We start from the raw sequence: 26,841 nt of genomic DNA, 5'->3' as shown, positions 1-26,841 counted from the left end.
CGAAAATAGATTTAGGTCTTTCTGCAGCATCTATTCCTTCGCTAAGAGTAAGAACTAATTAGCAATCCCTCTGTGATTTGTTGTATTACCATGTAATATACTTATAGAAACTAGACTTCAGTGCCACACTTTAGATGCTGTATCAATATTTATACTTAAAAATATTCCTGAAAGAACTTTAACGAAACCGATCACTTGCCTACTTTTGCAACATAATAATTGTTTTTATTAATAATAATTTAATTTATTCTGTCTCTATCACATTTTATATGGTTTAAATAATAATTATATGGTTTAAATAATAACATACCACACAACAGTTAGTGAGGACCTTATATATGTGGTCCTAGGGAACAGTTTTAACAAGCCTAAAGCAGGGATTGGACAGTTTTCAGATGTGCAGTAAGGGTATGGGAGAGTTTACCCAAAAAAGGTGTGGAGATTTGTCAATTTATGGGAGGTGCTTACACTGAAAAGAAACGCAGGAGGAAGGGGCTACAGCTCTGGGGTCCAGTTCACAAATTTCTCATGTGAAACACTGGGGATCCGGTTTATAAGATGGACATATTTAACCCGCCTTCACATTGCAAAGTTTCATACTTATATCCCTCATTTTTCATAGAAAAATATAATTTTCTAGCATTTTGTTATCGCTTAAGCAAAATAGAGTTCTATCATTCTTTACTAACAAGTGCACTTTGTTAAGTTTAATGTGCATATAAACTTTGGTTAAACTTAGCTTTTTAGACATTTACATTCGGTGTGTTTTAAGCGAGGTATAAGGTTAATCTAAAATCCCGTTAGGGAATTGGCACATGAGTTAAAGCATTTATAGCTACTAGTCTCATGAAGAATGGCTTTTGCTGTGACCAAGTCCGGTCAGACAATTTTTGAGAATTTACATTTTCTGTTTCAAAGGCACACATCAAGGCAAAGCTTTCTAAATTTAAATGTACAAAACATCTAAAAAAACACAGAAAAATACTGTACTCTATTGTAGCTGTAAATTATACAGTCTGGACTGGCTAGCATGTTGAGATGAGTCTGCTTAAATAGTATGCATTTTATCGAGCTCTTTTCAAAAATTCTTGTGATTGGAAAGACTCACAAGGCTTTTCCCACAGCAGAAAAATAAGAAGATATCTTAACCCAACTTTTAGTAATTACACTAATCTTGGAATCCTCCCATTACTCACAATTCCAATCAAGTAAAAGTCAAAATAGAGTTCAAGAAATTTCATTGCCGAACACTTCCAGAACAAGTGGTGTGAGCTGCATGCTGTGTTCTGGCTGAAAGGAAAGAAAACGGTATTGCTTGGAATGTTCTTCATTTAAGCTACGAAGATCCGCCAGCTTCTGAATCATTTTAGGATACAATAGCCGACTTCCAGGTGGTGGATGCTTACAAAGAATGTAGGTCTGGAGAGTAGAGGAGAGACGATCCTGAATTGCTTCAACAAGGGCTGTGTCTTGCACACCTGGACGGTCTATAGACCATTAACGAAAAATACCAATAATCAGCAATTATATATCTATCTATCTATCTATCCATCACTTTCTGCCTCTCTGTCCCAATGGGGAATTATAATTTTATAAGTTACATACAACTAGAATATGGGGAGTAGAATTAGGGTTGCCACCTGTCCCTTAAAATACAGAACACTTATAAGTTACACATGCTGCAGGGTGTGCAGGGAGGAATATAAATAGTGCTGTCCAGAAACACAATACATGTTCCTCCCTGCACACCCTGCAGCATGTGTAACTCATAAGGGCCCAGGAAAACATGGCTGAGGTGGCAACCTTAGGAGTAGTTATTTTCTGATCACACAATGTACCTGATGAAAGAATGCAAATGGCCATCAAAAGAACATGTTCTTCTTCATGGAGGTTTAGTTTTTTTAAGCCAATCTGGAATTTGACAAGAGGCTCCAACAGCTCCATATTATGGCCAGCTGAAATGTAAAAACAAAAAATTATAAATAAATGGATCAGTGCCATTAACACCACTTTAAAATATTGGTTATATATATATACATATATGAATTGGCAAAAAAGTTACGTTAAAGCCAGAGTTTAAGCATAGGACAAGAGCACTCAAAGATCCAGAAATCCCTGCTATACCTCAGTTAAACCTCTCTGATTATAACTAGTCTTACAAAGCTAAAAAAGAAAGAGGCAGCGCTAAAAAACAAAAAGCATGGAATGAAAGCATCCAGAATAGGGAATATTTAACTATATGTAACATAAAAAGAATAATATGTTCAGACAATTTAAAACACGTAGCAGTTTAAAAGCTCTGAGAAATTGTATGTTAAAAAAACTGTTACAATTTAATATGCAGAAAAGATATAAAAATGAAACAAGATTAGAATGTTATGGGACGTCTCCCTGATTATGTAAAAACAGTGGAGTTAACAATATCGGATATGACCCACTAACAAGAGTATATACTAGTAGTGATAAGGGATAAATATATCTTTACATTAACCTATTGCACAACAGAGTCTAGGATAAAGGCCAATTGCACACAAATTAAGTTAGCGTATGAGTTTTAATACCTGATATATAGGATTGTCCAAAATTCACAAATGTCTGTGTCTAAGCGGACTAAGCCACTGGTATAACTATACCTTTACTCCAGATAGCAAATAATAAAGATGCAGTTTGTTGTTTGTTTTGTCTCTGCGGCTCAGTCTACGTCCAGAACGATTACTAGCTACAACTGCTGTATAGATAATCACGTGACTCATCTGATGGCACGTGGGGTTAAAGGTCAGTGATGTCTCCAGTCACCGGTATTTCTGTAACGTTATAGTTGAAGATATAAAGATGAAGCAAAAAACCTCTGTATCAGAGGTATAATGATCTCCTTGTATTTCAAGTAATCCAAGATAAAAATGTAAATCGCCTCGCTCCATTTTTTTGTAAAAACTCCACAGGGTGGGCCGAAATTGATCCGATGGGATCTTGTGAATAGATGCAGTGACAGAAAGTATCCTAGTCGGTCTTGGTCTATGCGTTTTGCCTCAGGCTGGGCTTTATCAAGAATTGATACAGAGGTTTTTTGCTTCATCTTTATATCTTCAACTGTAACGCTACAGAAATACCGGAGACATCACTGACCTTTAACCCCATGTGACGTCAGACGAGTCACGTGATTACCTATACAGCAGTTGTAGCTAGTAATCCTTCTGGACACAGACTGAGCCACCGAGAGGAGACAAACAACAAGCTGCATCCTTATTATTTGCTATCCGGAGTAGAGGTATAGTTATACCAGCAGCTTAGTCCGCTTAGACACAGACATTATTTGCGTGTATTGGACGATCCTATATCAGGTATTGAGACTCATACGCTAACTTAATTGGTAAGGAATTGGCCTTTGTCATTGACTCTGTTGTGCAATAGGTTAATGTAAAGAAATACCTAATAAATGTATTTCTTTCCAGATATGGAGAGTCCACAACGTAATTAATTACTAGTGGGAATATCACTCTTGACCAGCAGGAGGCGGCAAAGAGCACCACAGCAATGCTGTTAAATGTCACTCCCCTACCCATAATCCCCAGTCATTCGACCGGAAGGAAAAATGGAAAAAAGGAATAACAAAGGTGTAGAGGTGCCTGAGGTTCAGTAAACAAATAACTGTCTTAATTTTAAGGGTAGGGTCGTGGACATATCCAGAAATAAATTAAATTTATCAGGTAAGCATAAATTTAGTTTTTTTTCCTAAGATATGGAGAGTCCACAATGTCATCAATTACTAGTGGGAACCAATACCCAAGCTAGAGGACACAGATGACTAAAGAGGGATAAAAGACAGGCAGACCTAAACAGAAGGCACCACCGCTTGAAGAACCTTCCTCCCTAAAGAGGCCTCAGCCGAGGCAAAAGTATCAAATTTATAAAACTTGGAAAAGTGTGCAGAAGACACCAAGTTGCAGCCTTGCAAATCTGTTCCACAGAAGCTTCATTCTTAAAAGCACAAGAAGACAAGACTGCCCTCGTGGAATGAGCCGTATTCTCTCAGGAGGCTGCTGACCAGCAGTCTCATAAGTAAAACGAATCATACTTATTAACTAGAAGGAAAGAGAAGTAGCAGTAGTCTTTTGACCTTTACGCTTCCCTGAGAAACAAAAAAAAAAAAAGGACAGAAGACTTGCGAAAATCCTTAGTCGCCAGTAAATAGAACTTTAAAGCACGCAGAACATTCAAGTTGTGCAACAGACGCTCCTTATGAGAAGGATTGGGACAGAGAGAAGGAACAACAATTTACTGATTAATATTTCTATCCAAAACCACTTTAGGGAGATAACCCAACCTAGTATGAAGAACCACCTTATGCACATGGAAGATAAGGTAAGGCGAAGCACTCTGCAAAGTCGAGAGTTCCGAAACTCTCAGAGCAGAAGAGATAGCTACAAGAAACAAAACCTTCCAAGACAACACCTTAATATCTAAGAAATGCATTGGCTCAAACGAAGCCTGCTGCAAAACTCTTAGAACAAGGTTAAGACTCCAAGGAGGAGTAACAGATTTAAACACAGGCCTGATCCTGACCAAGGCCTGACAAAAGGATTGAACATCTGGCACAACCTCCAAATGCTTATGTAACAGAATAGATAATACAGAAATCTGACCTTTCAGAGTACTAACTGACAACCCTTTCTCCAGACCTTCCTGGAGAAAAGACAAAATTCTTGGAATCCTGACCCTACTCCAGGAGTAGCCCTTAGATTCACACCAATAAAAGGTATTTACGCCATAACATGATAAATTTTCCGAGTAAGAGGCTTGCGAGCCTGGATCATGGTCTCAATGACTGACTCAGAAAAACCACGCTTAGACAGAACTGAGCGTTCAATCTCCAAGCAGTCAGCTTCAGAGAAACGAGATTTGGATGGTGGAATGGACCCTGAGTTAGAATGTCCTTTCTGAGAGGTAACCTCCAAGGTGGAAGAGATGACATCTTCACCAGGTCTGCATACCAGATCCTGCAAGGCCATGCAGGAGCTATTAGAATTAAAGACACTCTCTCCTGTTTGATACGAGCAATGACTCGTGGAAGGAGCGCAAATGGAGGAAACAGGTATGCTAGATCGAAAAACCAAGGAACCCCCAGAGCATATATCAGAGCTGCCTGCGGATCTCTTGATCTTGAACCATACCTGGGAAACTTGGCATTCTGACGAAATGCCATCAGATCCAACTCCGGCACCCCCCACTTGAGGCTTGACATGGAGAGCCCACCCCCCGGGATGAAATGTCTGTCTGCTCAGAAAATCCGCCTACCAGTTGTCCACTCCTGGAATGTGAATGGCAGACATAGAAACATAGATATTGACGGCAGATAAGAGCCATAGGCCCAGCAAGTCTGCCCCACCTTACCTAACAGTATAAACTTATCTAGTTCGTAGGATAGCCCTATGCTTGTCCCATGCATTTTTAAAGTCCCCCACAGTGTTTGTTGCTACTACCTCTTGAGGAAAGTTTATTCCATAAATCAATCACTCTTTCTGTAAAGAAGTGCTTCCTCAAATTACTCCTGAATCTACTACCCTTTAGCTTGAGCTCATGACCCCTTGTTCTTAAATTTTCCATTTTATGTAAAATACTCACAGCTTCAGTTTTACTAAACCCTTTAATGTACTTGAAAGTTGCTATCATATCACCTCTTTCCCTTCTCTCCTCTAAGCTATACATATTTAGGTCATTGAGCCTATCCTGGTAAGTTTTATTTTTTAGACCATGTACCATTTTGGTAGCCCTCCTTTGCACAGATTCAAGTTTGTTAATATCCTTCTGAAGATATGGCCTCCAGAACTGCACACAATACTCAAGATGAGGCCTAACTAATGATCTATAAAGTGGCATAAGAACCTTACTATTTCTGCTGCAAATACCTCTACCAATACATCCAAGCATTCTGCTAGCCTTACTCGCTGCCTTACTACATTGTTTACTAAGTTTTAAATAATCTGAAATAATAATTCCCAAGTCCTGTTCCTCGTCTGTAACAGTCAGTAAAGTGTCATTGAGTCTGTAATTAACATTTGGATTTTTCTTCCCTAAATGCATTATTTTACACTTTGCTGTGTTAAACTTTAGATCCCAGTCGTTTGTCCAATCCTCCAATTGTTGTATAGCACTTCTCATTTTGTCTACCCCCCCTGGAACATCCACTCTGTTGCAAATTTTTGTATCATCTGCAAAGAGACATACTTTCCCCTGTAGCCCTTTGCTGATATCGCAGATAAATATGTTAAACAAAACAGGCTCCAGAACTGACCCCTGAGGAACACCACTAGTAACAGCCCCCTCTGCTGAATGAACTCCATTTACTAAGACACTTTGTTTTCAGACAACAATTGTGAGCTTTCGCCCAATGAAAAATCCGAGACACCTCCTTCATGGCTAAGGAACTCTGAGTTCCTGCCTGGTGGTTGATGTAAGCCACTGAGGTGATATTGTCTGATTGGAACCTGATAAACCGGGCTAAAGGCTGAGGCCAAGCCATCAGAGCATAGTAAAATCGCTCTCAACTCTAAGATGTTTATTGGGAGAGCAGAGTCCTCCCAAGACCATAGTCCCTGTACCTTTAACAAGTCCCAGACTGCTCCCCAGCCTAGCAGGCTGGCGTCCGTAATCATGATAACCCAGGAAGGCCTCCTGGAGACAGATGCTCCTGAGAAAGCCACCACGAAAGAAAGTCTCTTGTCGACTGGTCTAGAGTTATCCTCTGAGACTAATCCGAATGGTCTCTGTTCCATTGTCTGAGCATGCGTAACTGCAGAGCTTTCAAATGGAAACAAACAAAAAAGGAATGACGTCCATGGAAGCAACCATGAGACCAATTACCTCCATACATTGGGCTACTGATGGCCGAACAGTAGACTGAAGATAGAGGCAAGAGAAAAGAATCTTGGATTTTCTGACTTCTGTCAGAAACATTTTCATAGACAGGGAATCTATTAAAGTCCCTAAGAAGACCACCCTTGTAGCTGGAACAAGGGAACTCTTTTTCAGATTCACTTTCAAACCGTGGGAACCTTGAAAAGACAACAAGATCTCTATATAAGAGTTTGCTTGTTGTAAAGATGGCACCTGAACCAATATGTTGTCCAAGTATGGTGCCACTGCAATACCCCGAGACCTGATCACTGCCAAAAGAGCCCCCAGAATATTGGAGACAATTCTGGGAGCTGTGGCAAGACCAAACAGAAAAGCCACAAACTGAAAGTGATTGTCTAGAAAGGCAAATCTCAGGAATTTGTGATGATCCCTGTGGATGGGAACATGAAGGTATGCATCCTTCAGGTCTATGGTCTTTATGAACTGATCCTCTTGAACCAAAGGAAGAATGGAATGGATGGTTTCCATTATGAAGGACGGTACCATGAGAAACTTTTTGAGACACTTTAGGTCTAAAATGGGTCAAAATGTTCCCTCTTTCTTGGGAACCACAAACAGATTTGAATAAAATCATCCTAGACCCTGTTCCCTTACTGGAACTGGAACAATCACTCACAGGGAGGAAAGGTCCTTAACGCAGTTCAAGAATGCCTCTCTTTTTGCCTAATCTGCAGATAATCTTGAGAGGTGAAATCTGCCCTTGTGAGGAAAAGTTTTGAATTCTATTTTGTAACCCTGAGATACTATGTCCACAACCCAAGGATCTGGGACATCTCGTATCCAGGTTTGACAAAACAGGGAAAGTCTGCCCCCCACTTGATCCTTAGAATCAGCTGCAGGCTTTTAGACTGCTTCCACTTGTTCCAAGACTAACTAGGCTTCCAAAACTTGACGTCCTTTAGGTCTATTTTTCTTGTCTTGTGGTAGAAAATACCCTTTTCCACCTTTAATATCAGAAATTATTTCAGCCAGACCAGGGCCAAACAAGGTCTTACCCTTGTTAGGAAGCACAAGAAGCATGGACTTGGAGTAAACATCAGCTGACCAAGATTTAAGCCACAAAGCTCTGCGGGCTAAAACAGTGAAGCCAGACAACTTGGCTCCCAATCGAATAACTTGCATGTTAGCATCAGAAATAAAGGAATTGGCTAATAAGAGCCTTGATCCTATCCTGGATTTCCTCCAACAGAGTCTCTTCAAAAATAGATTCAGACAAGGCAACGCACCAATAAGATGCTGCACTTGCTACTGTAGCAATACAAACAGCAGGTTGCCATTGAAGACCCTGATGAACATACATTCTTTTTAAATAAGCTTCCAGTTTCTTGTCCATAGAATCCTTAAAAGAACAGCTATCCTCTGTTAAGGATTCTTGTTGCATGGTGCCTAAAGTAGAGGGGGCTATTTATACTCTGGCTAAGAGAGCTACAATCCCTATAGAGTCAGCAACAGGAAACATCTTTTTTAAAATGGAAGGGGAAAAAGAAATCCTTGGCTTCTCCTATTCCTGTGAAATATTCTCTGTCACACGGTCAGGAACAGGAAACATTTCCATAGAGGAAGGAACATCATAGTAACTATTAAGTTTTTTTTTTTTTACTTCATGCTCAACAAATTTTAATGGGTTGTGGTTTCAAATAACAGATATTTAATACATACAAATAAACATAAATAGACAATTTGTCATATATTTTATACTTTTAAGCTGGTATAACAAGTCATTTGAAACACGTTACGGGAAAACATTTTTACAGTACATTATCACTTTAAAGGGACAGTCTAGAAAATAAAACTTTCATGATTTAGATAGGACATGTAATTTTTTTTTATTATTTATATTTTAGATCAACAGTGTATCATTAACAATGTATAACAAACAAAACCATAAAGATTTTTAACTTCAAAAAAATTCTTGGCATACTGTAAGTAATTTTCTAAACATATCATAAAACCGGCAGTCTGGTTCTTCGGTAAAGAATAATATTTGAAAATTAAATTACAACAATTTTCCTGAAAAGAGGGGAAGGAAGAATAAAGAGAAGAAAAAAAAAAAAAAAAAAAAGGAAACCCCCCCACCCCCCTCTCTACCAAATATCGAGCAAAACCATTTCAGTGTTTCTGAACGGAAAAATCAGATGATCAATTTCTCTTGGTGGGAATATTCTAATGAAATTAGACCATTTTTTAAAGAAATTACGTATTTCCCTGTCTGAGTTCAAGTCTGTGGTCATTTGCTCGATTATTAGTTGTTTTTTAAGGTAATCTTGACTTCTGTTATTGACGGGGAAGATTTACTCTTACAATTCTTGAGAATTAGACTTCTGTAAGCAAGAATGACCAAGTTTACTATCTTAGCTTCATTAGAAGGCAATTTTTGATCTATTAAAAATATTATATCTTTTGGGGTAAGTCTTTGAATAGATAATTTAAACGCGTTGAGTAACCAGAATTCTATTTTATTCCAAAACTGTTGTAGTTTAGGACATGTCCATATCATATGTATTAGATTTGCAGCTGGTAGACTACATTTTGGACATTTATTGAAATTTTTATTGTTCCATCTGACTCCTTTATCTGGAGTATAATAGGTTTGATAAATTAACTTTATATGGGACTCTCTCCAGGTCTCAGATACAGTGGCATAGAAAAGCAGATGTACTGACCGTGCTACATGAAGATTCTGATCAATGTCATCATAGATAAGGTCTGATCACTTTTGGGCTATGCTTTCTAAGTTGGATCCTCCAGAATTTGAGACCAGATATAAATACCAAGTAAAAATAGAGTGATGACCTGCTTTGGCCAAAATCGGCCAATTCTCAAGTTTACCCCATGACGATTTCCAGGGGAATATATTAGTTAGCTGTTGGACATAATGCCTTGCTTGTAAAAATGCAAAGAAATCTCTGTTGTTTAAATCAAATTCTTGTTTTAATTCATCAAAGGATCTGATGACTCCTGTTGTTGGGTTAATAAATTGGGAGACATATTAGAGGCCTTTCCTTTGCCAATTCTTTAAAGGGACACTGTACCCAAAAATTTAATTTCGTGATTCAGATTGAGCATGAAATTTTAAGAAAATTTCGAATTTACTCCTATTATCAAATTTTCTTCATTCTCTTGGTATCTTTATTTGAAATGCAAGAATGTAAGTTTAGATGCCGGCCCATTTTTGGCGAACAACCTGGGTTGTCCTTGCTAATTGGTGGATAAATTCATCCACCAATAAAAAAGTGCTGTCCAGAGTACTGAAAACAAAAAAAAGCTTAGATGCCTTCTTTTTCAAATAATGATAGCAAGAGAACGAAGAAAAATTGATAATAGGAGTAAATTAAAAAGTTGCTTAAAAGTGCATGCTCTTTCTGAATTACAAATGAACAAATTTGGGTTCAGTGTACCTTTAATAGGGATTGTGAACCTTCTTGATAATCTGGATTACCTAGAAACATTTGGAATCTCGGAATACTTATATTTAAATGTACTTGCAGTCCAATCTTTCTCCAGGCCTGTATTATCACATAAATTGATTTAAATGCTTTCACTTGGTTAGGGATTGATTTAAGATTTGAGTGGATTAAAGAAATGGGAGTAAAGGGATATGTCATGCTAGATTCTAGCATGTTGTCTGTAAAGTGATCTGATTCTATAATCCAATTAACTGCAAAGCGACCAAGAAAAACTAATTTATAGATATGCAGGTTGGGAATAGCAAGACCGAGAGATTGTTTAGAGAGGGATAACTTACGTAGTGATTTTCTCGGTTTCTTTGATTGCCAGGTGAACCGACAAATTGTTGTATTAAGTTTCTTAATATCATAGGTTCTCAGAAAAATAGGGAGATTTTGTAGTGTATATAAGATTTTAGGCAAAAACATAATTTATGTAAGAACTTACCTGATAAATTCATTTCTTTCATATTAGCAAGAGTCCATGAGCTAGTGACATATGGGATATACATTCCTACCAGAAGGGGCAAAGTTTCCCAAACCTTAAAATGCCTATAAATACACCCCTCACCACACCCACAATTCAGTTTAACGAATAGCCAAGAAGTGGGGTGATAAGAAAAGAGCGAAAGCATCAAAAATAAGGAATTGGAATAATTGTGCTTCATACAAAAAAATCATAACCACCACAAAAAGGGTGGGCCTCATGGACTCTTGCTAATATGAAAGAAATGAATTTATCAGGTAAGTTCTTACATAAATTATGTTTTCTTTCATGTAATTAGCAAGAGTCCATGAGCTAGTGACGTATGGGATAGCAGATACCCAAGATGTGGAACTTCCACGCAAGAGTCACTAGAGAGGGAGGGAAAAAATAAAGACAGCCAATTCCGCTGAAAAATTAATCCACTACCCAAATCAAAAGTTTCAATTTTTATAATGAAAAAAAAATGAAATTATAGGCAGAAGAATATAACTGAAACAGCTGCCCGAAGTACTATTCTACCAAAAACTGCTTCTGAGGAAGAGAAAACCTCAAAATGGAAGAATTTAGTAAAAGTATGCAAAAAAGACCAAGTTATTGCTTTGCAAATCTGATCAACAGAAGCTTCATTCTTAAAAGTCCAGGAAGTAGAAACTGACCTAGTAGAATGAGCCGTAATCCTCTGAGGCGGGGATTAACCCGACTCCAAATAAGCATGATGAATCAAAAGCTTTAACCAAGATGCCAAAGAAATGACAGAAGCCTTCTGACCTTTCGTAAAACCAGAAAAGATAACAAATAGATAGAAGTCTGTCTGAAATCTGAGTAGCTTCAACATAATATTTCAAAACTCTTACCACATCCAAAAAATGTAAGAATCTTACCAAAGAATTCTTAGGATAAGGACACAAGGAAGGGACAATAATTCCTCTACTAATGTTGTTAGAATTCACAACTTTAGGTAAAAATTGAAATGAGGACAGCAAAAACCACCTTATCCTGATGAAAAATCTGAAAAAGGAGATTCACAAGAAAGAACAGATAATTCAAAAACTGTTCTAGCTGAAGAGATGTCTAAAAAGAACAATACTTTCCATGAAAGTAATTAATGTCCAAAGAAAGCATATGCTCAAACAGAAGAGCCTGTAAAGCCTTCAGAACCAAATTAAGACTCCAAGGAGGAGAAATTGGCTTAATGACAGGCTTGATACGAACCAAAGCCTGAACAAAACAATGAATATCAGAAAGATTTAGCAATTCTTACTGTGAAACAGCACAGGAAAAGCAGAGATTTGTCCTTTCAAGGAACATGCAGACAAAACCTTATGAAGAAACTATAAAAACCTAGGAATTCTAAAATAATGCCAAGAGAATTCATAAGAAGAGCATCATGAGATGTAAATCTTCCAAACTCGATAATAAATCCTACTAGACACGGATTTACAAGCCTGCAACATAGTATTAATCACTGAGTCAGAGATACTTCTATGACTAAGTACTAAGCGTTACATTTTCATACCATCAAATTAATAATTTGAATTCCTGATGAAAAAAACGAATGTTAAGATATAAGGTCTGGCCTTAATGGAAGTAGCCAAGATCGGCAACTGGACATCCAAACAAGAACCATATACCAAAACCTGTGTGGCCATGCTGGAGCCACCAGCCACACCAAAGATTGCTCTCTGATAATTGAAAATCACTCTAAAAAGAAGAACCAGAGATGAAAAAATATAGGCAGATTGATAATTCCAAGAAAGTGTCAATGCATACACTACTTCCGCCTGAGGATCCCCGGACCTGAATAGGCCCCTGGGAAATTCCTTGTTTAGATGAGATGCCATCAGATCTATTTCTGGAAGCCCTCACATCTGAAAAATTGAAAAACATATCTGGGTAAAGAGACCATTCTCCCGGATGTAAAGCTTGATTAACAGAGATAATCCGCTTCCCAATTGTCTATACCTGGGGAAAAAAACCACAGAAATTAGATAGGAGCTAGATTTAGCCCAAGCAAATATCCGAGATACTTCTGTCACAGCCTAAGGACTGATAGTCCCACCCTGATGATTGACATACGCCACAGTTGTGACATTGTCTGAATGAAAAAACAATAAACGTCTCTTCTTCAAAAAAGAAACCAACTGAAGAACTCTAAGAATGCACAGAGTTCCAAAATATCAAATGGTAATCTCGCCTCCTGAGATTTCCAAACCCCTTGTGCTGACAGAGATCCTCAGACAGCCTCCCAACCTAAAAGACTCGCATCTGTAGAGATCATGGTCCAGGTTGAAAGAACCGAAGAGACCTGTAGAACTAAATGATGGTGATCTTAACCACCGAAAAAATAGTTAAACATTAGGATTCAAAGATATAAAAAGTGATATCCTAGAATCCCTGCACCATTATTCAGCATAAAAAACTGGAAAGGTTTCCTATGAAATGAGCAAAGGGAATCGAATCCAATGCTGCAGCCATGAAACCTAAAAATTCCATGCATATATAGCAACTTGAAGGAAATAATAGAGACTGAAGGTTCCAACAAACAGAACCCAATAAACTTGTCACTTGTCTGTTAGAGACAAAAACATTGACACAATCTATCTGGAAACCTAAAAAAGGTGACCCTTGTGAGAGGAATCAAGGAGCTTTTGATAAAAAGATCCTCTAACCATGTCTTGAAGAAACAACAAAGTTGAATCGTATGAGATTCCGCAGAACGAAAAGACTGAGCCAGTACCACGATACCGTCCAAATAAGGAACACTGAGAACCTTGAAAAGATTCTTAGAGCTGTCTCTAGACCAGAAGGAAAAGCAACAAATTGGTAATGCTTTGTCAAAAAAAGAGAATCTCAGAAAATAAAAATAATCTGAATGAAAACAGAAAATGAAGATATGCATCTATTGTATCTATTGTAAACAAATAATGCCATCACTGACCAAAAAGGCAGAATAGACCATATAAACACCATTCTAAAAGATGGTACACTTATATGACAATTCAAAAAGATTTTCTATCTTTGGAACAATGAATAGTCTTGAATAAAACCCCAAAACCCAGTTCCTAAAATGAAACTGGAATAAATACCCCAGAAAACTCCAGGTCTGAGCAGCGCTTGAGCCCCAAAGGGTGAGCAGCCGCACTTCACCAGTACCCAAAACATATAGGTCTGAAACACACTTCAGGAAAGTGTTAGTCTTACTGGAATAGCTGGAATATGATAGAGAAAAAAGACTTCTCACAAACGGTTTTACTCTGAATCCTATTCTGTACCCAAAGTCTAAGAAGTTTGGACCGAATAGAACCAAACAAATTTCAAAAAAGTCTTAACCTGCCCCTTACCAGCCAAGCTGGAATAAGAACCGCACCTACAAGCAAATTTGGGGAGCTGACTTAGAACTTTTAAAAGGCTTAATTGAATGAAGAAAAAAAAACTTCCAATTATAAACATGTTACTTGGGGAAGAATTCAGGATTCCATTCCTTAGTAAGAACAGAAAACTAATATATGCTTAAAGTTTTAGTCTTAGAACTCAATCTTGAAGCCCAGAGTAACAGTTAAAGAATTGCATTCAAATATGAACCAAATAATTGATTATCTTGGAAAAAAAGAAATATGGATTTTAGAAATCAAATTAGCATTCCAAGATTGAAATCAGAAAGTTCTTCTAGCTAAAATAGCTAAAGACATAAATTAAACAACAATAATGATAAAATGCACTATACCTAGAAAAAATGTTGAATTAAATATATATATATATTTGCAAGTATGTCCTTTTTGTTGATATAACAGTTGCAATACTGCAGTTTGATCAAATGATAGAAAGGAACAGTACCTTTACTGGAAGAAAATAAGTCCAATAAGGCTTCCTGTTCTCAGGGATGTTTATCAGTGTTTTTCAGAATTGTTCCAAATAATTGGTTTCTAAAATCCCTTAAGTTCCAGGGAAGTCACTGTGCCCAAGCCTTGCTGCCTTTAATCCAGCCTGGTATTCCCAAACCAGGGCTTCGTATGCAGGAACAAGTATGTATGGAAAGAGAAGAAATGGCGCAAAAGGCAGGACTCAAGTGAAAGCGTTTAATGACACAGTATAATACACAAATATATATGCACTTACAAGATTAAAATAAGTGTACTGCAATTAGGAGGATCATGGGTGGTACAGTTCTTGTTGCTTCCCACAGCCGGCTTGTTGTAATTGCCGAGCGCTGCTGCACTGGATATGACTGGCAGGTGAATCCGGATACCTTGTCAGCAAGTCCTGTGGCTGTTGTGAGTGCAGGATACCAGGACCCTTTTTCCAGCCTAGATTGTCAGTTCAATACCCTGACGCGTTTCCCCCGGTCAGCGGCCGGGCTTCTTCAAGAGGGATTTAAAAGTGAATGTGTTGGAATGAGCGCTCTTCCTTTTTGAGTCCAAATCATCCAATTAGAGCTCAGAGGTGTGTATAGGAGCTCCTATCATGTCGCTCAAAACATCAAGCGAAATCTGTCCAATCAGGGCTCAGAGGTGTGAGCCAGAGCTCCTGTAAGATTGCTCCTTAGATAGATTCAGGCAAATGTTGATGCCCGTATGTTTCTAAAATAGCAATACTCAAAGGCTAAAACATAGTGGTTGCCTCATTTATGCAGTTATGTCAATAGTGTTACAACAAGATAAAAACAATAAATATACTTACATTTCTATACTATAACAATTAATAAAACATATGTGATAATTACATTTCTATATTTAACAAATAATAATCTTCGAAATTTATAAAAACCTTTCAATGAACGTTGCCAGTGAAAGCAAAAGTTCACTTGCAGTATACGAGTTTTATCCAGACATAATTAGACCTATCATATATAATATGAATGTTCAAAATAACTGAGCATATTGCTCCTATATATCTTTTATTAAAATCATTTGTTTATTTATAAACAAAGTATTGATACTCTAGTAAGGAATGGTTATATGGGGTAACATGCTATAGAGGAAGTTTTTATTTTATTATCTATATTCTTGATATTTATTTTTACAGATATTGATTATTGGTAAATGCTTGTTAAAAAAGTATTAATGGTAAGCTAAAATACTGGATTCAACAAGATCCATAACCTGGTGCAATGAGGACCTATATTGACTCAATGTTAAAAACTATTTAAATTAATTTAGTTTAAACTATTTAGACTTTAAAAATTATATAAAATATATTGATATATATATATATCCCTTAAAATTCTAAGAACATTATGTAGAATTAAAATGAATTAATGTGTGTTCTAGGGAAAGGATCTAAAAATGAATTGTTTGATTGATACTATTTTACATTGTTTTAACTACTAAAAATACAATTTAAATAAAAGCTGCTACATCAATATCTATATTCAAACCGAGTGGTTGGAGTGTTTTAAGTTTATAAATCCACTTGGTTTCAAGTCTCCTTAGCTCGAGTAGCCTATATGGTTTTGAAGGGGGTACCCAATCTATAACTTGTATTTTGAGTGAACTAGGGTTACTACCGTGGCACTCAGAAAAATGCCTAGGTACACTGTGTTTGAGCAATTTTTCTTTTATATTATAGATGTGTTCGTTAGTTCTTCTTCTTATTTTACGTTTCGTGCGGCCTACATATAATAGGCCGCACCCACATTCTAACAGATATACCACATATGTTGAATCGCAATTGCTTTTAAATGTGATGTTATATGTGTTGGTCAGTTCACTGTTCGAGAAGGTTGGTGTTTTATTAATATGTTTGCACATATTGCATCTTGGTTTATTGCATCTCATAGTTCCCTTCCATTCTTTCAGCCAATTACCTGCCGCTGATTTTGTTTCTGCCTTTTCTAAATTTAGATTTTTTACAGGTTTAAGTTTACTGGGTGCCAGTATATTTTTCAGGCTCTTTCCTTTTTTATATGTAAAAGTAGGTTTATTTTCCAGGTGTGGCCCAAGGATAGGATCTGACTTTAATAATGGCCAATGCTTCTTGAAAATATTTTCCATTTTCCTGGTGCCCTCATTATAGGTTGTAATAAATCTAGGTTGGTTCATTGTACCTGCTTGTGATTTAATAACTGTATTATGTATTTTGGTCCCCAGTTTTTCGGTAAATTCCTCATTACTGGTTTTGTTACCGATAATTGATACTCTATCCTTATTTGATGCTTTATCCTTAGCTTGCTGTATGATTTCATAATTATACCCTTTCTCTAAGAATTTATTCTCCAATATAAGGGCTTCTGATTCGAAGTCAGCTGAATGTGTACAATTTCTTTTAATGCGTAGAAATTGGCTGTATGGGACATTATTAATCCAGCTTTTCTTATGGGCACTCTTTGCTTGTATAAAGCTGTTACGATCAGTTGTCTTACGATAATTTTTCACTGCAATCTTGCCTACACTATCAAACCTACACTTTAAACAATACTAGGTCCAAAAATTCTATTTGGATTTTTGAGTACGACTTGGTGAATATTAAATTATAATTGTTTTGATTAATAAAACTCATAAAATGTTCTATTTAATCTACCTCTCCCTTCCAAAGGATGATAATATCATCTATATACCTTCCATAACATAATATGTTATTGATGAAGGGGTTGTTTTCCCAGATAAATTCATTTTCAAATGCATTGACGTATAGGTTAGCATATGATGGGGCAAATGTGGTCCCCATCGCTGTGCCCCTGGTTTGAAGGTAAAATTGTTTTTCAAAAATAAAATAATTATGATATAAAATGAAATTGATACTATCTACAAGGAATTCTATATGTTTATGTGGAATCTGCCATTTCATCAATTCTTCCTGGACTTTCTGGACCCCTAATTTGTGTGGGATACATGTGTAGAGGGCTGATATATCACATGTTAGCCATACCATGTTATCTTCCCATGGAATGCCCTCAAATCTTTTAATTACATCCGTCGTGTCTTTTAAATAAGCTCTCGTGTTTTTTACTACTGGTTGTAAGTAGAAATCGACATATTTAGATAAGCTATCACAGATAGATCCAATACCGGATACTATCGGCCTTCCCGGTGGATTTAGAGGGACCTAGTATTGTTTAAAGATAGTGTAGGCAAGATTGCAGTGAAAAATTATCGTAAGACAACTGATCGTAACAGCTTTATACAAGCAAAGAGTGCCCATAAGAAAAGCTGGATTAATAATGTCCCATACAGCCAATTTCTACGCATTAAAAGAAATTGTACACATTCAGCTGACTTCGAATCAGAAGCCCTTATATTGGAGAATAAATTCTTAGAGAAAGGGTATAATTGTGAAATCATACAGCAAGCTAAGGATAAAGCATCAAATAAGGATAGAGTATCAATTATCGGTAACAAAACCAGTAATGAGGTATTAACCGAAAAACTGGGGACCAAAATGCATAATACAGTTATTAAATCACAAGCAGGTACAATGAACCAACCTAGATTTATTACAACCTATAATGAGGGCACCAGGAAAATGGAAAATATTTTCAAGAAGCATTGGCCATTATTAAAGTCAGATCCTATCCTTGGGCCACACCTGGAAAATAAACCTACTTTTACATATAAAAAAGGAAAGAGCCTGAAAAATATACTGGCACCCAGTAAACTTAAACCTGTAAAAAATCTAAATTTAGAAAAGGCAGAAACAAAATCAGCGGCAGGTAATTGGCTGAAAGAATGGAAGGGAACTATGAGATGCAATAAACCAAGATGCAATATGTGCAAACATATTAATAAAACACCAACCTTCTCGAACAGTGAACGGACCAACACATATAACATCACATTTAAAAGCAATTGCGATTCAACATATGTGGTATATCTGTTAGAATGTGGGTGCGGCCTATTATATGTAGGCCGCACGAAACGTAAAATAAGAAGAAGAACTAACAAACACATCACAAACACAAACATCTATAATATAAAAGAAAAATTGCTCAAACACAGTGTACCTAGGCATTTTTCTGAGTGCCACGGTAGTAACCCTAGTTCACTCAAAATACAAGTTATAGATTGGGTACCCCCTTCAAAACCAAATAGGCTACTCGAGCTAAGGAGACTTGAAACCAAGTGGATTTATAAACTTAAAACACTCCAACCACTCGGTATGAATATAGATATTGATGTAGCAGCTTTTATTTAAATTGTATTTTTAGTAGTTAAAACAATGTAAAATAGTATCAATCAAACAATTCATTTTTAGATCCTTTCCCTAGAACACACATTAATTCATTTTAATTCTACATAATGTTCTTAGAATTTTAAGGGATATATATATATATCAATATATTTTATATAATTTTTAAAGTCTAAATAGTTTAAACTAAATTAATTTAAATAGTTTTTAACATTGAGTCAATATAGGTCCTCATTGCACCAGGTTATGGATCTTGTTGTTACCAGTATTTTAGCTTACCATTATTACTTTTTTAACAAGCATTTACCAATAATCAATATCTGTAAAAATAAATATCAAGAATATAGATAATAAAATAAAAACTTCCTCTATAGCATGTTACCCCATATAACTATTCCTTACTAGAGTATCAATACTTTGTTTATAAATAAACAAATGATTTTAATAAAAGATATATAGGAGCAATATGCTCAGTTATTTTGAACATTCATATTATATATGATAGGTCTAATTATGTCTGGATAAAACTCGTATACTGCAAGTGAACTTTTGCTTTCACTGGCAACGTTCATTGAAAGGTTTTTATAAATTTTGAAGATTATTATTTGTTAAATATAGAAATGTAATTATCACATATGTTTTATTAATTGTTATAGTATAGAAATGTAAGTATATTTATTGTTTTTATCTTGTTGTAACACTATTGACATAACTGCATAAATGAGGCAACCACGATGTTTTAGCCTTTGAGTATTGCTATTTTAGAAACATACGGGCATCAACATTTGCCTGAATCTATCTAAGGAGCAATCTTACAGGAGCTCTGGCTCACACCTCTGAGCCCTGATTGGACAGATTTCGCTTGATGTTTTGAGCGACATGATAGGAGCTCCTATACACACCTCTGAGCTCTAATTGGATGATTTGGACTAAAAAAGGAAGAGCGCTCATTCCAACACATTCACTTTTAAATCCCTCTTAAAGAAGCCCGGCCGCTGACCGGGGGAAACGCGTCAGGGTATTGAACTGACAATCTAGGCTGGAAAAAGGGTCCTGGTATCCTGCACTCACAACAGCCACAGGACTTGCTGACAAGGTATCCGGATTCACCTGCCAGTCATATCCAGTGCAGCAGCGCTCGGCAATTACAACAAGCCGGCTGTGGGAAGCAACAAGAACTGTACCACCCATGATCCTCCTAATTGCAGTACACTTATTTTAATCTTGTAAGTGCATATATATTTGTGTATTATACTGTGTCATTAAACGCTTTCACTTGAGTCCTGCCTTTTGCGCCATTTCTTCTCTTTCCATACATACTTGTTCATAAATTAAACCTCATTTGCGAAAATATTTAATAAAATGACAACACAAATGAAATTATTAGCATGTTAATCAAGTTAAAGGACCAGTCAACACATTGGACTTGCACAATCAAGAAATGCAAGATAACAAGGCAATGCAATAGCACTTAGTCTGAACTTCAAATGAGTAGTAGATTTTGTCCTTTTAACAATGCTAAACAAATCATAATCCGATACTTGATCTTAAAGTATCCAACCAGAAAGATGAAGCAATTGCAACATCAGCCAAATAAATTACAGGTCTAAGAAAAGTACCTGAAAATAATTTTCCTTAAATAAGATACAACCATCTGAAGGAAAAAAATAAATACTATTTGCTATAAGAATAATAGTATATTTAGCAGGAGTAGAGATAGCCCCATTAACTTGGGGAATCTTTCCTCAAAACTGAAAACTAACTGCCGGCAAATAATACAATTTAAAAACCTTAAAGAAGGACTAAAAGAAAATTCTCAGCCTATTCCATTCCCTAGTATCAGGAACTGGAAAAAAATCTCTGAAGAAACCACAGAAGAAAAATAAGCAGAATTTAAATGTTAGCTAGTCTTTAAAATCAAAAGAACTAGTTACTTCAATATCCAAAACAATCAACACCTTTTGAACAAAGAACAAATGTACTCTATTAAAAAATAAAAAAGTAGATTTGTTAGTGTCAATATCTGATGAAGAAAAATTCTGAATGAGAAAAAACACAATCAGAGAAGGATAATTCATTATGTTGTTGGTCATTTGAAACTTCATGAACTAAAAAAAGTTTGAAAAAGACCTAAAAATTTTATTAGAAGGCGGGATGTCAGACAAAGCCTTTAAAATAGAATCAGAAAAACATTCTTATAAATTTCTAAGTATATCTTGTACATAAGATGTAAAAAGAATAGAAATATATAAAGCATAAATACTAATGGATTCTGCATGTAAAAGTTTATCATGATAACTTATTACAAACCATAACTAAAGATAAACATTCATAACATTAAAATAAATGAACTTAGCTTTGGTAGGACTGATATCAGTCAACAGGAATCCCTCAGCATTTCTTTATACAGGAACAGTGTTTGAAATATCTTGAATATGTAATAGAAAAAAACAACATATAAAGCAAAAATATCAAATTCCTTAAATGACAGTTTCAGGAATGGGAAAAAAATGCAAAACAAACAAGCCTCTAGTAACCAGAAGCAACAAAAAAATGAGACTTAAATAATGTGAAAAAAAGTGGCGCTAAGTATAACGCCCACATTTTTTTTGCGCCAAGAATGACGCCCACATTTTTTGGCGCAAAAAAACGTCTGTAAAACACATGCGTCAAAAATGACGCAACCATGAACAAACTTCCGGCGTCAACTATGGCGCCGGAAATGACAAAAAATTTTGCGCCAAAAAAGTTTGTGCCAAAAATGACACAATAAATTAAAGCATAGCAAGGAAAAAAGTCAATTTGAATATTTAAGGTAAGAAAAAATATTAATTCATAAGCATTTTCCCAAAAAAATGAAACTGACAGTCTGAAAGAAGGAATACTGAATATCCTGAATCATGGCAAATATAAGTTTAAAACATATATTTAGAACTTTACATATAAAGTGCCCAACCATAGCTTAGAGTGTCATAAATAAAATAAGACTTACTTACCCTAAGACACTCATCTACATATAGTAGATAGCCAAACCAGTACTGAAACGAGAATCAGTAGAGGTAATGGTATATAAGAGTATATCCTCGATCTGAAAAAGGGAGGTAGGAGAAGAAATCTCTACGACCGATAACAGAGAACCTATGAAATAGATCCCCTAGAGGAAGACCATTGTATTCAAATAGGCAATACTCTCTTCACATCCCTCTGACATTCACTGCACTCTGAGAGGAAAACCGGGCTTCAGCCTGCTGCGAAGCGCATATCAACGTAGAATCTAGCACAAACTTACTTCACCACCTCAATGGGAGGCAAAGTTTGTAAAACTGAATTGTGGGTGTGGTGAGGGGTGTATTTATAGGCATTTTAAGGTTTGGGAAACTTTGCCCCTCCTGGTAGGAATGTATATCCCATACGTCACTAGCTCATGGACTCTTGCTAATTACATGAAAGAAAGTACCATTTTAAAAAGTGCTATACGTCCCGATAATGATAAGAGAAGATTTTGCCAATTCTTCATGTGGGTAGTAATTTGTGCTAGTAACTATTAAGTTTACTAGACTTTTTAGGATTGACAACGACAGATGAATCAGAGTCATCCAAATTAGCTAATATCTCCTTTAACAATATACAAAGGTGTTCAAGCTTAAATCTGAAGTTTACTTCTTCAGTATTAGGCAAAGGAGAAACACTGTCTGAATCAGAGATTTTACCCTCAGAGGCTACGGAGGTATCCTCCCCATTAGACTTATGAGGGAGGACAACCTGCGTATCAGCAGCTAAAACTGACACCTTGCTATCAGATAAATGTTTAGATTTCCTCTAGCGTTTTCCCAAAACAGGAAAAGCAGATAATGCTGCAGACACCGCAGAAGATATCTGCGCAGCGAAATTTACAGGCAAAAATACTCCTCCAGAAGGTTGAGAGGAAATGCAGGGTACTGCATGTGACACCAATGAGGCTTGAGACGTTTGAGAGACATTAGGCTCAGAAATAAAAATCTTATCTTTACATTTTAAAGTCTCATCTAGACATGGTGTACAGAATTGCATAGGCAACACAATCTGGTTCTTCAAACATAATAGGCAATTGTCCATAGGAACAGACTCCTGCTCCATGACCCAAATACAAAATCACCAAAGTGACAAAAAATAAAAAACTATTTTTTATTTACCGGTATATATTTTCTTTTTAAAGTGAAGGTCAATTATGATGAATTAGTGCCCAGTTTTTAAAAATCCTATTAAAAACAAGGGCACTTTAATTCATCAAATTTGACATTTCACTCTTTTTCTTCAAAAACGTACCTTTTCCTTCTGGCAGCCGCTCCAGCAATTCCCACAGCCGTCGGAAGCCTCTGCAGACATAAAAATGACGAATCCGACTTCCTCCAATCACGGCTTCCCCCCCGGGGGAATCTTGGCCTGATGCAACGCCGTGATTGGAGGGAGCCGGATTTGTCATTTTGGACCCGTGAAGATGGCTTGCGACGGGCAGAGGAAGTGCTGGAGCGGCTGCCAGGATTAAAAGGTAAGTTTTTGAAGAAAACAAGTAAAATGTCAACTGGTCACTAATTCATCAAAATTGACCTTCACTTTAACTGTAACACTTAAAATTCCTAAATGAAAAAACCTTTAGAAAAAGAAACAAACACCCTTAACAACCTCTACACCTCAGCAGAACTGAGGTGCCTACCTTCCCCTCCGGTAAAGAAAATGCTTACAAACACAAAGCACTCACAGGAGAAATTGTGCCGATATCACAGGCACCGCAGACACCGCTTGAATGAACTCCACAGAGCGGAAGCAGGAAGATCATACGACCAAATGAACTGAAAGAGCGCAATAAACTAAAAGCGCGCAAAAACGAGCTGGAAATATCCCACAGAAAAAAAGACAGTTGCTGCTTCACATGACATTGTTTCAAAAATCCACTGAAACCACACCTTCTTAAAAACATATTCAGCACTAAAAAACACCCCAGGGCTGCAATAAAATAAACAACCCCCAGGAAAATACCTTTCCCAAAATAATGCACAAAAATAAAAAATGAGCCACAAGTATAGGGTTAACTCCTTCATGCCCACAGAAAGGATTAACCAAGTCTCTAATCAACACAGAAAACGCTCCTGCACACTGCCAAAAATTAAATCATAAGGATTATAAATGTCCTAAATAGAAAGCAGAGAAATTTCCTTAAGTGCAACGTCTCCCACACCTAGAAGACAAAAGCACTTACCTGCAGTCCAGCTGTACGAAAGGAAGACAGCTCACAAGGCGTAAAAGGACACATACTCCTTAGAGAAACCTATAGAAAAAAGGGAAGTAACCTAACTCTGGCTTTCTACACCTAGGGCAGCAATATGTTAAGAAACAAAGTAAGCACAACCTTACAACTTCCTAACTGCTTAAAAGCCACCACTACTCTAATGCAAATATTAACATAGACTCAGCTAAACCACAAATCCTAGCTTGCAAAATTAATTGCTTCAGACACCAAGCTTCACCTCCTCCATTAACAGAGGCAAAGAGAATGACTGGGGATTATGGGTAGGGGAGTGACATTTAACAGCTTTGCTGTGGTGCTCTTTGCCTCCTCCTGCTGGCCATGAGTGATATTCACACTAGTAATTGATATCGTTGTGGACTCTCCATATCTTAGGAAAGAAATATTTATCCCTTATCACTACTAGTATATACTCTTGTTAGTGGGTCATATCCGATATTGTTAACTCCACCGTTTTTACATAATCAGTGAGACTTCCCATCACATTTTAATCTCCCATTTTTGTATCTTTTGTAACAGTTTTTTAATATACGAATTCTCAGCGCTTCTAATTAGACCATCTCCTTTATTTTTAAACTGCTACGTGTTTTAAATCGTCTGAACATATTATTATTATTTGTATGTTACATATTGTTAAATATTTCCTATTCTGGCCACTTTCATTCAGTGCTTTTTAGCGCTACCTCTTTCTTTTTTATCTTTGTTAACTTAAACTGCTACCACCTTGAGAGCTTTGCATGATATTACTGATGAAATCACACACAACATTGTTAATGACATGAGGAGCAAGATAGAGAGAGAATGAAATAGAGGGAGACAGGGAGGGATGAAGAGAGAATAATCTGCATCATGTAAACTCACCCTCACTCACCTTTTTATTCCCCCTATCCTTCACATGCTACCACTGCCTCATCCTCTCACCTCACACTCTCACATCCATTCTCTCCACACACAAAATGGTTCTTTACCTCTCACTCCCTCTAACCCATCTTCCCAGCAACCTTTCCCTCACACCCTGCTCACCGTCTCAATCCAACTAACCCTCACACACCAGCTTCTGTTCATCCCTTTAGCCCTACCACCTCAAACACAGCCTCCTTCTCAATCTCTCTTCCCACCTCTTTAGTATACACCATACCCCTCACCCTCTCACACAGCTTCCTCTTCACACTCTCTTATTCCTCTCGCCTTCACACACAGGGCCCTCTACACCCCCTGTCTGTTACATACAGCCTCCTCCTTATCCTTACACCCCTTCTTATTTACACATAGGCCTGATTATTCCTCACTGTCCCTCACATGCCATCCCTTACTCACCCTCTCATATTCCCTCTCCCCTGCACACAGCCTCCTCCCTCTCATCCCCTATCTGTTGCATGTAACTCCTACTAACCCGTCAACACTATACTTAACCTTTTGCAACAGTATAGGTAATGCTAAATATGTATCTATCTCTGGGTGTTTTTTTATATATATTTCTGCACAAACTGTATATACACACACAAGCTTATATCATTTTCAGTAGTGACAATGATGCCATGCCAAACGCCATTGTATTGTTGCTATCAGTGATGACACTGATGAAGTCATGCAAAGCTCCCAAAGGGGAAGATGGGTCAGTTTAAGTTATGAATGTCCTTGCCTTTAAATATTTGATAGAAACAAACTCTGGCTTTAAAGTAAGATTTTTTGAATTACATTTCCTTGTTTTCCCTAGGAAATTAAAACAAACATAATCTAAATATGTTTTTGAGAAAGAAAACTGTTTAAGAAAAAAAGAACTAAAGTATTTCCTTAACTTGTTTTATTTTCTTCTAAATTTTAAATCAATAAGAAATACTTTTATTCAGCTGTAAGAGGCACTAATACAGTACATTATATTATATTATATACATGGATTTAGGTTTGCAAGAGGATTGTATATAATAAATAATGTGATTGCACCTGGTTGTGCCAGATGATGGAAATGTAATATATATCCATCCTTTTATTTAAAGTATTAATCAGTATAGAAGGAACGCAAACTGTCATTTAAAGCAAAAGGCAAATCTAAGCTTAGGCCTTTTGCTTGAAATGGCAGTTTTTGTTCCATCTATACTAACACACACTAATAAAATTTATAGGAACCAGAAAAGTGTGAGGGTCTCTCTCTCACACAACTCGTATTCTCTAAGCATTTTACACCCACGGGGTCTCACTGATTTAACTCACCAGCTGTATACAGGATAAGTTTATTAAAAGTTCACTAAACAATTACCTTACAAAAAAGTAAATGTTACTAAACTAGTGAGAGATACAAGTTAAACAGTAGTGAAAATATTTCAGTTTAATTAGTATTTGCTGCAAACTTGGAATTTACATTAGTGCCAAGTGCTCCCTTGTTAACATCACTCTCCCCTATGAGATTTTGTGTCCCAGTGGACTTCATTACTTTCTATGGGAAGCAGCTCTCATCCCCCTGTCCCCCTCTGCTTTTTTTTTTTTAAAGATAGATTTAAAGGGACTTGGAACCCAACATTTTTCTTTCATGGTTCAAACAAAGTATATGATTTTAAAAAATGTTTCCAATTTACTTCTATTGTCAAATT

General features: G+C 36.6%; 1 protein-coding gene across 2 annotated transcripts in view; it reads right to left on the bottom strand.

The window, feature by feature from the left end:
• Positions 1–200: 200 nt before the first annotated feature.
• Positions 201–26,841, bottom strand: part of VDR (vitamin D receptor) — a 401,245-nt gene continuing 374,604 nt past the window's right edge. For both annotated transcript variants that reach the window (XM_053708254.1, XM_053708253.1), the window contains 2 exons: positions 1,839–1,955; positions 201–1,487 (listed from right to left, as the gene is read on the bottom strand). In XM_053708254.1, the coding sequence (XP_053564229.1) occupies positions 1,228–1,487; positions 1,839–1,955 (377 nt within the window). In that variant the 3' untranslated portion in view covers positions 201–1,227. The remainder of the gene's footprint in view (positions 1,488–1,838; positions 1,956–26,841) is intronic.

Source organism: Bombina bombina, chromosome 3 (genome assembly GCF_027579735.1).
Source record: "Bombina bombina isolate aBomBom1 chromosome 3, aBomBom1.pri, whole genome shotgun sequence".
Lineage (NCBI taxonomy): Eukaryota > Metazoa > Chordata > Amphibia > Anura > Bombinatoridae > Bombina > Bombina bombina.
Note: the sequence above shows the minus strand (reverse complement) of the source record. Positions and strands in the feature narration are given on the sequence as shown.